This window comes from Egretta garzetta, unplaced genomic scaffold (assembly GCF_000687185.1).
Source record: "Egretta garzetta isolate BGI_Z169 unplaced genomic scaffold, ASM68718v1 scaffold278, whole genome shotgun sequence".
Lineage (NCBI taxonomy): Eukaryota > Metazoa > Chordata > Aves > Pelecaniformes > Ardeidae > Egretta > Egretta garzetta.
The window spans coordinates 708368-722498 of record NW_009260608.1 but is presented as its reverse complement, the minus strand read 5'-3'; the positions used below and the strand labels follow the sequence as shown (position 1 = coordinate 722498).

The 14131-nt window shown below is 44.9% G+C and overlaps 1 protein-coding gene across 2 annotated transcripts; it reads right to left on the bottom strand.

The window, feature by feature from the left end:
- Positions 1 to 1404: 1404 nt before the first annotated feature.
- On the bottom strand, positions 1405 to 13543 carry TAGLN3 (transgelin 3). Of its 2 annotated transcripts, none has more exons than XM_009644824.2 (5): positions 13455 to 13543; positions 12488 to 12669; positions 11446 to 11620; positions 6008 to 6110; positions 1405 to 1790 (listed from the first exon to the last, which is right to left on the bottom strand). In XM_009644824.2, exons 2-5 carry the CDS (start codon positions 12665 to 12667, stop codon positions 1649 to 1651), a joined length of 600 nt encoding a protein of 199 aa, XP_009643119.1. In that variant the 5' UTR covers positions 12668 to 12669; positions 13455 to 13543; the 3' UTR covers positions 1405 to 1648. The 2 variants fall into 2 exon arrangements, with proteins under 2 accessions (XP_009643119.1, XP_009643121.1); XM_009644826.2 differs by having other exon boundaries at positions 12488 to 12717; positions 13455 to 13519.
- Between the last annotated feature and the right edge of the window lie 588 nt (positions 13544 to 14131).

The following is a 14131-nucleotide window of genomic DNA, read 5'->3' as shown; positions in this document are numbered from 1 at the left end:
TTAACAGAAAAAAAACCCCTGCAGAGAAAATAGCGTGCATCCCCCACACGTACGATGGGCCACACAGCCATGAGGTCAACCTGCTCTGGTAAGCCGCTGCGGCCAGGTGACTACGGCAGCAAGTTCTCCTATTGACTCTCCAGCAAACTGTCCCAGAACGAGCCACCAGCCACATTCACAGGCCATCACAGGAGATCAGGTGAATGTGAAGGGTGAGTGTTTTTCAGGTCAGAAGCGTTCCATCACTTTTCTTCTATTTCTTCCTTTGCATTTAAAACACACCTTGGTTTGCATTTTGTTTGATATAGTAGCAACTGTTGTAAACCTGTTCTCACTTCTGCCTGACAGATTGTCCTTTCCCGGTGAAGAACTGGAGACTCACTGGGTTTGGAGACTCACCCGCTGCTGGGTGTACTGAGTCTGGCTGGGATGGAGTTAGCCCTCCCCCCAGCAGCCTGTAGGGTGCTGTGCTTTGGATTTGTGACTGGTGTTGATAACAGACCAGCGGGGTGGCTATTGCTAAACAGCACCTGCACAGCAGGGTCAAGGTCTTCTCCCTTTCTCATTCCTCCCCCACAGATGGGGGTGGGCAAGAAGCTGGGAGGGGACACAACTGGGACAGCTGGCCCCAGTGGGCCCAAGGGCTATTCCATACATAGGACATCATGGTCAGCAACAAAAGCTCAGGGAAAAGGAGGAGGAAGGGGCAGGGGGGGGCTTGTCTCTGGTACCAAGTAACCATCATGCATGCCGAGGCCCTGCTTTCCAGGAAGCAGCTAAACCTCTGCCTGCCACGGGGAAGCAGTGAGAATTAATTCCTTATTTTGCTTTGTTTTCACACACAGCTTTGGCTTTCCCTATTAAACCGATTTTATCTCGGACCGCCAGTTTGCCAGCTGCAGCCAACCCAGCACACTAGGTCAAGGGAAATCTGAGCTAAATGGGGTGGAACTACATGAATCAGACTCAATGGATAATATATCTTCTCTTCTTTTTAGCAAAATACATTGGGTGTGCCTTTAGAAAAACACTAAATTGAATATGTAATGCAGACTATAAACACTATAGCAAGCAGTCACTCAGAGAGGGCTCTGGGTTAGAGATGAGACAGCTCAACCATTCAGAGCACTTCACTCTTCAGCACTGTACCATATGTTTCTTGGTTTTAATTGTTTTTACCTCCTTTAAATAATGAGTCTAAGAGGTGTCTTTAATTTGTTTTTATTCTTAGGTCAAACAATACCATCACTGAATTGAAGAACGAGGTTACCGGTTGAAATACAAGTGCGGTGTGAGACAAATATGGAAGGTAACATTTTGCAAATAAATTAATACAGAATAATTGTCTTTGCATAGTTCAGAAGTGAAAAGTAGGAGGCAGCAGTGCGCACGTGCTGTGTACTGACACACACCACCACGAAAACCCAAGTGCCTAGATGGACTCTTGCAGCTGCAAATAAAACAAACCAAACCAAAAATACCCCAAATCTCAGAGAGCACTAACTATTAAAAAACAGGCAGAAAGGGAACTAATGAGCTTTTTTTTTTGTTTTTTTTTTAAACCAGACCATGCCGCAGAAGGAGTGTTTTCTCTACAGACAGAGATGCTTCTGCAGAAGGAGTGTTTTCTCTACAGACAGAGATGCTTTTAGATAATCTGCCTTGGCATCCCATAGCCTGTCATACCCGACTGTGATGCTCCTTTGTTGCTGCCCATCTGAAGGCCTATTACGTTCTGTCCCTGACGAAGCTGCTCTTCTGAAAATCCTCGTCGATTCTGCTGTGCTTTCCTGTCCAGATACACACACACACAAAAAAAAGCAACATACAGACATACCGTCATTGTGTGTATGCCCAGAGTGGGGATCATGAAAAGCAATCTGAAATTGGCTCATGGTAACAGATGTTCCCCCTGCAATGCAATATTTCATCTGCACCATCCCATGGGCTGGACAATGCTGGCTGGGCTAATTGCTTTCCTGCAGTTAGAAGTAATGCTCTGGTCAAACCTCCAACGCTTCAGACTTCCACTGTAGCACTTATTCAAGAACCTCAAGGGACTCCCCCAGCAGCTGTGACAGGTAAAATATTTACGTAGTGCTGTATATAACACTCATGGTAGGATTAATTTGTGTGAAGCCCTACAGCCCTTAAAAGCTGTAGTGCGCGGGATCTGATCAATGAGACACTTACCTGTGCTCTCATACAAGTAGATACCCTTCAAGAGCAACAGTACAAATTGATATCATTTAACTCAGTGGAGTAAGAGCTGAATGTACCCGGAGAAACAACGGGACAGAGAAGCGACTTGCTCATTTTCGCAGAGCGGCTGATGGTTGCCCACAGGACAGAACAATGGCCCTGTTGCCATTTCCAGATCTCTCTCCTCTAAGCAATAGACTTTGCCCTTTGCACCTGTGTCTTAACTGTATGGCAGTCCTTTATCTTCTGTCAAAACATACTGACCACTTTTGTTCGGTGTCCCTCATCTCAAAAGCCCTTTGGATCAATCAACCTTTGTTGGTGTTTAAAAGGAGCCTCTTTTCCCTGAAAATAGCACTGGGGGCAAAAGTGGCTGCCAAGAAGAAGCACAAAAGTCTGTAGTCTGCTGCCTTGCAAGACACATTCACCTTGGATTAATCTTTCTTTTATACAAAATGGGGAAAACAAGTCATTTACCAGGGAGAAGGATCAGTCTGTTGCTGCCAAATAAGCAGTATGAATCCGCAGAGCCCCAGGCTGAGGGAGGCTTCCAACCTACCAGACTCTACCTCCCACCCAGGTACACTCTCTTTCTCCCTGCTGTGTCTGTCTGTCCCGGGATCAGGCTATTTGTTACAATTCCTCGTTTCTCCCCACCCCACCACTAGATGAGAATGCTAGACTAGGTGCCTGCTGCGATTAAAAAACATCAACACGACCCTCTCGGTGAGGGTCTGATCCTGTACCATGCTGAGCACCCTGGCTTGAGTCCAAAAACACACTTAACTTCTTTGCTAAGCTAGGGTGTTCAGGACATCGTGGGAGGAGAACCCATGTCAGCATGAAAGAGCCCAGCAAAGCAAAAAGGTGAGAAGGATCCAGAGGAAACCAGTACCGACCTGTCATTTTTCAGAATGGGTCTCCGATGTTACTGTACAGGGCTTATAGAAGCCATCACAGGCTCTCGGGCCCCACAGCTCTCGCCAGAAAGCATGCTGGTTTGGGGGGAGGCATGCAGAACTGCGGGCGCCTCAGAAAGCAACCCCCCCTGACTGCTGCTTAATTTCTTTTCCAGAGTACTTACATGGGCACCGACCTACTGCCAGGATCTCCACGAGAGGATGTTTTTAGAACTACTCCTATTACCTAATTGAGTCTCAGGTTCACTGTGTCTGCCTTTATTTTAATTAAAATCCCAGGAACACATTCTTTTCCACCACCCCCCCCCTCTTTCCCCCTAGGATTTTCAGCTGTGTTGTGGAATAATTCCAGAGAAAGTTGAAAAGTAACTCTGAACGGGAAAAAAAACCCTAAGAACTGCAATGAAAAAATAAAAAGAGAGACTAAAGGGAAGCCTGGATATGCTAATAAAAGTTGGTTACACATACAGTGTGGATCATATAGTGTTATTTTTAGCATCATAAGCACCGCTTTTTGTATACGATGGTCTTACAGATAACAACATGTACTTATGTTTTGCTTTTAGGTTGGTGTAAATAGCCTTAACTGAGACTGTAGAAAAAGAGGTGAGGGCAAATCTATTCCCCTCAGCGTCCCACACTATGTCAAGTTCTGTTTGGCCTCTCTGCCATCACCCGGCATCACCCTTATGGCAAACTGAGCCCACCGGATCCGTTAACTTTTTGTGCCAGCTTTGCACCGGTGCTTGTGGTTGCCAGACCAGAAGATAACAAACAGCCACGGCTCCACGAACACCTCGCTAGGGCACGCAAGGAAGGGGGCATCAGGCCTGGTGGGGCTGGCTACGCGAGACACTGGCAATGGAAAGTTAAACGGCTTAGCTCAAGTGTGGGAGTATCTTAATCACTGTAGATCCCTGCACGGATACTCTTATTCCATTTAATCTTGACTTCTTTCAATTTAAGTAAAGGCGATTAAGAATCAGCCTGAAAGCCCTGACTCATGACTAACGCTGGGTGGAAGTGAGGGGGCTTGATCTGCCTGAACGGATGGGTAAGCTACTCAGAAAACAGATCCTGAATCTGCCATATGTTATTTCCTTGTAGAAATAACATTGGTATTCCTCAAGGCAGTGGCTATTAAATGGTATTTCAGGGGCTGAAATAGATATGGATTGGTTACCCAAGCAGTACGGGCAGGACAGACAGCCAGGGGAGAAGGGAGGTGATCACATCTTCATTTATGCCAATGAAAACTATTCCCACCCACAATTAAGAGTCCAGATGAAAATTAATTTTTCCATGTAGGACTTTGTTTTAGTTACATAAAACAAATAAGCCTGTCTGGGTCATAGTGATTTCATGTCTGGTTTATATTAAAGCTTGTAATTGGATTTGAATTTTAAACCCAATTATATTCAATAAATACAAATCTCTTTGTGGACTGTATTAAGTTAATTTAAACTAATTTTGTATGAAGAAAGCATAGGAGTTTGCACTCACCTAAAATTCAGGTCTCCCTTAACCTCGGTTAAACCAGCTCAAGGTTTAAGACAAACCAAGTGAAGTTTGCTTTGCTTTTGCTGAGCCTCACCTAGACAGCAGAGAATTCAAGGAAACCAAAGACAAGCAGGCAGCACTCTTTTTGCTAACACGCCTCAGACATTTCGGCACAAGAAATACTCTTGAATGGCAGAATCTCATGTCAATAATATGCCTGTGGGGCAGGAGGGCTAATGGCAGGAGGATTTCCTTTTCTTCCTGTCCCCGTTTCTCAGCTTCCCTAGCCAAAACAAATGGAGTTTTAGAGCAAACAAATGGCTTTGCCAAGACAGCGAATTCTTCACAGATAAGTGGTACTCCTCAAGAAAAAAGATGACCAGGAAATTAAATCATTTTTTGTTTGATGAAAACTGGAAAGAGGCTTCATGCTTTCTCTTTGTTCGGTAACAGGGTCACTCCATGGGGGTTTGCAGACATCCACGACAGCCTTGTCTTCATTAGTCGTTCGGTCTGTTATCTGATGTGAGGCAAAAAGCCCACTTTTCCTGCCAGCTACCCCTAGGACACACATATCTGCATGGCTGCTGCTATTTTTGTTCCCTTTTCTTGGTAAACGGATATAGAGGATTAGCTGAAGCTGCTAAATAGATGAATGCCATGAAAACCAGCGGCCGAATTTCCCAAGTATCATTACACTCCTTCCAGAGAATAAGAGTCAGGGATAATGTCAATGGACAAGAAAATTATGTCTCTTCTTCAGAAACTGGCATGGGCCCCTTGTGCAGCAAGATGGAGATGCTACGAAGGTGCCTGGAGCAGAATGCTGCATCCCTCCCTCTGTGCACCACCACAAGCCAACACCCAGTAGGGTCCTCCCCATGCGTGCACACACACATCCACACCAACACAGCCTGTAACAGCCTCGTCCGAAAGGGGCGCCTCCGGGAGGAAAACAGAGCTGGAGCCACAGGCAATGTGCTCCTTAGTGCTGGTACCAGTAGTGTTGTCCCAGCTCCAGGGCTGGAGGGACGCATAAGATGGCGTGACGGGGCTACATGAGAAAAGGCTGCGCGGCTCAGCTCCCACAGGGCTGCTCCCCAGCAGCCCTGGTGGCGCTTTAGGTTGACAAGGTATGCTAAGACGTGGGACTAGCAGCGATGCTGATAAAGTTGGGAACCGGTGAAGGGTAGAAAATGTTGCTGCCTGGTTGTGTCTTTGCTTCCCTCCTCTAGACTCCAGAGAGAAAAAACTCTCCATTACAAGGAAACTTTGGAGAGATTCTTCCCTTCTTTTCCCGATAAATTTCCTGAAAGCCTAAAGGCAGACAATATTATCGGCTTCCCGGGGAAGACAGCTCTGAGCAGCTGTGCTTTGGACTTTACCTGTGAAACCAGGATGGATCCCCTTTGTAGCAGCCGTCATCCTTGGTGACTGCCAAACTGCCTAGAGCCATTAAGGTTCTCTGCACTGCTGCCATGTCCTTCCCTAGAAAGCCAAACAGTGAAATTAATATGAGAAATGCTTGCACAACAAAGAGTTGGCACACTGATAAACACTTATCCAGTGTATTAACCAACTCCCTCAGCTCCCTTGAAAAAGTGCATTAATAGCATTATAAATGCTATTTTACCACTGCTGAAATGGAGGTACTGACACGCAAGAGCTTATTAAAAGTCATCGAGGGACAGTGTTAAAGCGAAACTTAACAATTCAGACATTTCCAGGTTTCCAGGCCTCTGGCTATTTTAATGCCTTCCCCCATGCTATTTTAAGTCCTTCTAGATAATCCTTTTGGCAAAATTTTCTCCTAAGAAGAGATCACTTCTGTGTACAAAACCCAGTAATATACTCAGCAAAACGTGGCTGAAGGAGAGCAGTGTGGTAAGTAATTGTGCTGTGTCTCAGTATCTTCACCTGTAAACTGGTAAGACTGTTCCCACCATTTAACCCCGGGCGAGTCCAGACAGTCCCTGTGCTAACAGAGCTCATGGCAGTCCTGGAGAGGTCCTGTGTGGATAACTCGCATCAGTCCTTCCCAGTTTACCCATCAAATCACCTCCCGGATCCTTCCTACAGGCTTTCTTTCTCAGGCTGCCAAAAATCAATGCTCTGCAATTTCATGCCTTCAGTTCCTGCCACCCAGTCCACTATTCTTCCACTTTCTCCCTCCCTACGTTATCTCAGTTCCTTCCTCATTGCAAAAAGTCAGGGCTCATCTCATCTTTAGCCAAGTAAAAGTTACATATCTGGTCATCACTAGTTCTTTAGGTTCCCTCCATAAACCACAGCGAGAGAGAAGCTTCTCAGGGGATAATTTATCCCATCTGTATTGAGAAGGGTAAACTTGCCTACCACTTGCTTAGAGGCGCACCTTCCACCCAGCTGAAAATTCACCAGCTTTCCAAGAAGGTACCTTACACCTTTGAAATAAAAGACTCGTTTTCAAGAGAGGTGAAAACCAAAAAGGATAATAAATCAATTTTCCTTTTTGGTCAACACCTTTTGTTGATGCCTCCAGTGAATTAAAACAAATAAAAAAAGCCACAGAAACTTTAAAAAATTTAAGATTACTCCTTTTTTCTTAGTTCTTCCTCTGCACTTTTTCACTTGGTGTAAAAAGGGCAAAGAACATAAAATTTCAGTGTCAGACAGACTCTAACTCATTACCCAATCCAGACGTGGTAACTTTTGGAAAACTAGCAAAAATGAATTGCAGCATGTATTTCCAGTTGTGTGAGGCAGTAAGTTGTTGCAAACCTGCCTTTTGCCTCTCTCTCCTTCTGAAATCCTTCCGTAAGTGTTTCTATGACTCCCCTTCCCTTTCTTCCTGTTCCAGTTCTTTCTCTTTCCTAAAACAATTTATCTAAGTTAACAGATCTGATTTTGACTGTAAGTTCTTCACATGGGAAAATAAGTAATTCATAAAAACAGGAGACACTAGAGACATGATGATGAGAACAGATTTCAGAAATACCTCCGGTGGACCAATACTAATGAAAATCACTGTAGACCAGCTGAGTGTAGAGGGAAGCGAGCATTGCACATTCTGTGTTTATGCTATGCATCTCCCTGGCTATAGGTAGATGAAGTTCGGGGCTTTGGCACATATAAACCTAAATGCGTAACACACTGTCCGAGGTGACGAAGACACCCAAAAGCTGAAAACACCCAGCAGTTTCCAACCGTGGCTGTCATACGGCCTATTAAAGTTTACAGCAAACCTATCCGCAGGGGACCATTTGCTCAGAAAACAAATTGTCAGCCACCCAGAGTCCTCGTTTTACTGTATTTTTTTTTTTTTTTAAACACAAACTGCATCAGACGGGGTCCTTCCTTAAGGCAGCTGAAGAGCCGACATCCCCCACGTGCACATACGCAGGGGCGCGCGGAAGACGCGCAAGGAGCTCCCCGGAGCAGCAGATGCACCATATGCTGTAACAGATGCCCCGTACAGCGTCCTTGGGGTGCCTCCCCATATAACGAGGCGTGCGGTGGCTGACTGGGATGAAGAGGGATGCAAAAAAGGATTTGAAAATGAATGAGCTGAATAATGACGGCAAGCGCAGGAAAAAAAAAAATAGAAAAAAAGGAAAAAAAAGAAACAAAAGGCGGGTAAGCAAAATAGCAAAATATGATCAGCCTCGCAGAGCCATCTGGCAGCGTGTGTGTGTCCCCCCCCCCCATGCTCTGCACTCGGCTCTGCTTTATTTGTCAGTGGCGAGTGGGAGACGCCACAGGGGAAAAACAGACCGGGTGGGAGCTGAGCAACACGCAAGAAAACAAAGCTACAGCCTGGGCCCTGCTTTGCAGAGCCTCCTTGATAGATACGAGGGGTGCCGCAGGTGAGGGGAGACCCCAAATCCCTGTGGTCTTGTGACATTTGACCTCTTCCAGCAAAGGATACACTGGAACAAGCTGCCCAGGGGGGTTGCAGAGTCTCCTTCTTTGGAGATATTGAAAACCCACCTGGACGGTGTCCTCTCCAACCTGCTCTAGGTGAACCTGCTTTAGCAGGAGGGTTGGACTGGATGATCTCCCGAGGTCCCTTCCAACCCTTGCCATTCTGTGATTCTGTGATACAAGGGGCTCAGGCGGTCAGCAAAAAAAAGGGCTGTGAAAAATTTTAAATCTCCACCGAGAAAGTCACCTAAGACCGCCATCCCGCCAACAGAAGGGATCATGTGTGTCCTCTGAAGCCACGCTTGACTCGGGCGTTGCAGAAAATTGCGGTCAGGGCCCTTCCCTCAGCCCCAGTACTTGCTCATCGACAGCCACGTGGGCTGCCTCCCCGGCCCCAGCCTCCCCGCATCATGCCGCAAGGGACCCACACCGACGGCATTTCTTCTGCACCGTCAGTGTCCTCTGCAGCGTGCTCTGAATAGCACAGCCCCGTAATGGATCTTGGCACTGCCCTGTACAAGGAGGAAGGGCCCTCTGCTCACTTCTTATGCTAAGCCTGTCTCTTTGGGGGAAACCTAGCTGGAAGGCCTTCTTCTCCAGGTCCAGAAAGGGGAAGGTTCAGACCCAAAGATACAGAACTGCTCTGCACAGCACTCCTGAAATGCTGTTTTGCAAAGGCTGAACAAGTACCCAGAAGGTACAGTTGCCTCTTGCCTGTTTGAAAAACATACCGGGGATGTATCTGTAAAAAAACAGCAAACATAATATCCTGGGCATGGATTAGGGAAAGCTGCTCAGCACAGTACATTTATGTAAGAAAGAACCAAAAGAGAGGTGGTATTTCCCCTGGACCAAGAAGTCACAGAGATGAAGAAAAACGCACCAGATGGACTCTGTGAGTTTGAAACAGCCAACAGCAGATTGCATCCTACAACATTTTCATTAATCGTTACTAAGAATTTCAAAGCAAAAGCTCTCAGAAAACAATTAGCGCCAGAGAAAAGCTGGTTTTCAGTCACATGTATTTTTCTTTCCCTTCCATCTCCTCTCTTTCTAAAGAGGTTATGGCCTGAAGTGTAGGAGCGCTGTAATTATGAACTAGTGAAAAAGAGGCTGTCCCCTCTGTCCAGCTAATGCATCCAGGTTCAGGAGATTCAGCCCCGAAGCAGCACAGATGCTAGAGGTCAGAGTTAAGGGTAGGCACAAAAAGCTTGCAGTGACTCACTGCTGGAGAGACATGCTGTTTCATCTCGGCACAGAAATGAGCAGCAGCAGGAGGGATGAAAAGGGAGTGGGAAAGTGAGGAGACACAGATTAGTTTTGGGAAGTCCTAAAATAACAGTGGAGAAAAGCCTTGTGTGCCTCCCTCCCAGGCTGTGAGTTCTGTTTTGACTTCCTCTCCTCTGGAAGTTACTAGCTTATTTCCTTACATCTGTTGAGAAAAGGTGATGAGCGAAAGGAAGAGAAATGAGGAGAGAGCCACCATCATTAGGAGCTTTTTGTCTTCAAAGCAAGTCCTTTTCATCATAAGGATCAATGTACCATACCTTCATTTGCATGGTGTGAAGCCATGATGAGATGCAAAAGACCACAAAGAACAGCAGCTAAAATGAGCTATGATCATCCCTTACAAGATAGATGGAGCTTCTCTTCCAGCAGCCTGCTAGGCTGGGGGGTGCACGAAGTTTCTCTCCCACAGCCTGGCTGGGTTGGGGGGGGGGGGGAGGGCGTTCCTCCAGGGAAGTGAAAATCCCTTCGTTTAAAGCATTTAAAGGTAGATTGGGTGAAACACTGAAGACTGAACTGGAAAAAAACATCCTGCCCTTGCGCCCAAAGGTAGGTTTTGCCAAGCAAATCTGGCATCCTGAGAACATCACAGATCCCAGGAACTCCAGCTGTCAGTATATCCCTCCCTTCTAACCCACTCACAAAGAGCTTCTCAATCTTTCATTCCCCAAACTGTCCTTCAGAGGAGTGATCTCTTCCACTATCCCAACAGCCTGTGAATATTAGACCCCACTTTTTTTGCTCCATGTGTGTTCCTACACAAACCGGCTTTCTCAACGGCTTGCCTTCCTCTTCCCACTGTTTCATGGGCTCTCAGCAGATTTTTGACCCTTTCAAGTACCCTACAGCTGTCCTTGTTTTGAGCCCTCGCACAAAGCGTCTCGCACCACCTTGTCCAGGGAGATGCAGGATATACAGCGTATTTGGTTAGAGCGCCAGGAAGAGATGCATCGCCACAGGAGCGGGCAAAACCAGCCATACGAATGCGCAAATGACTCAGCTTTTCAGGAACCAGAACACTCCGAGTATGGGACGGAGATAGCCTTCACCTGGGTTACTGCAAAACCTCAGGGGCACTCTGAAATTTTTTGCTGTTGCCATAGTGACCTCTAATAAGACTGCATCCTTAGAGAGATGCTCAGCCAACATGGTGTTAACAGTGAGTTTTGCTTCTCGCTAGTCATAAACGAGCCCTCATAAGCTCCACAGAGGCATATATGCTCCTGGGAATGTATTTTATAGCTCTAATTTAAGCTTTGCTTATAATTCGAAAACTACAATAAAATCTCATCCACAGAAAAATAAGGGGTTTCCATATTTGCTATTAGAAGCTATTTACTTGGAAATAACTAGCAGACAGAACGTTTGTTCTATTAGGTCTGTGGATTTCTATCAAAACGATGGGCTGTTGGATAACACATGAGCTTGGAAAGGCTCCGTTATGCCCTCAGGGCAATATAAATCCCTCAGAGGAGATAATGCACCATCGGAAGAACATGGTAATGAGGTAAGGCAAACAGAAACAAAAGATAATTACATTAGAGAATATGCCTTAGACAAAATGCACCATTATAACACATCAAAGCAAAGTAAAATGAAGACTGCAAGCTGACTTCCAGTTTATTATTTTTACCTTCCCATAAATCCACTGTCTGGAAAATATCTGTTGTTCTTACGCCGTAGATTTCAGCAGCTTTTAAGAACTGAGAAATTTGTTCCATCTGCTTGAAAGCCATTTTTGATTCAGAGATCTTTGCAATGGGCTCATTTCCCTTTGGATGTAAACTGTTTATTAACTTGCATAACAGCTGAGAGATAAATACAGAAACAAAATTAGAAAGCTGTCACCAAACTAGAAGACAATTTCTGCACATGAAATGACGCTGAGAAATGCTTTTGACCTGGCCAGATTCTGTCAGGGACATAATTTCTTCGATTAAAAACAAAAAAAGTGAATTGGTAATAATCAAAGTATATTAGAAATGCATTAAAGCTTTCATTAACTGATGGCAATAGCCTGACCATATAAATCCTAATCTGCTAGAAACAACAAAGCAATCACTGGTGAAGGTTATGTAACAACTGACAGAGAAGAAACCACATGCCCGAGCCAAAAAAATAAGCAATGTCAATTGAAATATTGTTAAAGTCACTTTGGCAGAGATTCAACGATTAGCGTATTCTTACAGCCCACTGCAAACAGCAGCATCTGCCTGTTGTTCAATAAACCAATGGAATACAACATTTCAGCTACAGAATTTTTTCCCAAGAAGAAAACAGTTATGACACAATCCAATCCTTCAGATTTTCTGTATCTCTTCACCTTTCCCTGTTAACACTGATTATGTCTTAAAGAGAAAAGTATGCATCTGATTTTCAAACAGATCTCATTTAACTGTATGAGAAAAGGTGCCGAAGGAATGAGTCATACTCATATATATATATATAACATGCATGACTCATAAGAATCATAAGTACTGTGCTAATCTCAGCACACCAGTAGAATAATTACCTTCTGAGATTAAGATTCCTGGTCAAAAGGAAATAAATCAGATGCTAAGGTATCTATTTATGTGCTGGCCATGAGCTCTGACCAGTTTAGCTAGATGGAGACAGCAAATAAGGGCACTGTGGATATAAACCCATGCGAGTACATAATTGGACAAAACACTTACCGTCCCATCCATCAACCAGGTCTGAAAATGTTGCCTTCCAGGAGGAGGGTGCTCTATCTGTTCTCCACACTGTACAATAATCCAGTTCACCAGCCTGGACTCTAATTCCGGGTCATATTTCTGTTCGATCTTTTCCTGAACTTCTCGGCTTAAGCCATAGCTTGGTCCTCTGTTAGCCATCTCTGGAACCAAAGCAGAACTTACTCAGTGGGTAGAGTCCTGATCTGCAGCTTTGAAGCACGCACCGGAAAAATCAAAGAATAAAAGAGTGAGCAGCCTGCCCTATACGTTAGACAGTCGAACAGATGTTCATCAACACTGAAAGTAACTGTATGGCACCGGTTATAGCTGTTCTGCAAAACAGGGGAGGGATCAACGAGGGAATATCCTTTTCCAAAAGCACGAATCGGCTACAACGTGTTTTAAAAGCTTACAGAAAATAACATTAGAAAAGGTCTGGTTTTCTTGACCGTTGTGCTTGTAACATACAATTTGAGACTTGGGTTCCCTCTTACTGAATGACTGTATATAGCTTTTTTGGAGCATGGTTTAGTAGGCATGGTGGTGGTGGGTTGACGGTTGGACTCGATAATCTTGGAGGTCTTTTCCAACCTTAATGATTCTATGATTCTGTGTGTTGTTAATACCTTTCATGTGCTGTGCAGCCATCTCAGCAGTAGATGGTTTCCTCTCTGTGTTTGGTATATACAGTTTGCAAGGCAATCAGAGTTTCTGAATTAAAAAAAAAAAAAAAAACAAAAACAACAAACCACAAACCCCCCAAAAAAACAAAACAGAAGGAGACAGAAATTCCCCCTGCCCAACCACAAAAACAGAAGAAAAGCAAGATTTAAAACAGAGTAGGTTTTAGAGAGAGGCTTCTGCTATGTTTACAGAGAATACAATAGAGTTCTCAGATCAATATTACAGCTGCCTGCAAATCCAAAAGCACTTTAAAATTGCCTACCTAATACTTGCTAAGAAGAAGGTTGTACATGGGAGCTCAAGCAATCCGATTAAAGATGCAGTCAGGGTCTTCCTCAGCAGAGACGCAGGGATGGATATCCGAGATCAGCAGACTGAAAAGCCTAGATGAATTTAAGAGACGAAGGCTGCCACAATGCCCTGCTGCTGCTGCAGCATCGTGGTTTCAAGAACAGTGTATTGATTTGATTTTCCTCACATATGAGGAGGGTCAAAGCAGGGGCGTTGCTAAGAGCCATTAAAGAGGCCTGCCTACTCAGTCACAGCCTGGGGATCCTGTTTATCTCGCCCATCTGCAGTCTGTTTTCGTGCAGGTTTCCTCAGCCTTGCGCTGTTCACCCTACAGGCTCGGTTTTACTCCACCTAGTCTGCATCAACCCAAACTGCACCAAGCACCCCAGTGCTAGATAGCTAGAAATACAAACAGAGGGACTTCGCCAGACTTCACTCGGTTAAAAGAAGGCAACAGAAATTACTAGGCAACTCGTTTCTTTTTAATGATGAAGCAGAAGCAAAACCTTCTCCTCCCTGTTCTGCATCACAATGCTAACAGGCTTAGAGCGTGAAAAATAATTTCTGTTCTTCCCTCTTCAAGTGCTGATAAAAAGTTTGAACAAGGGGACAACAGGATGAAAAGTCAAGGAAGAGAAGGCAGTTAAC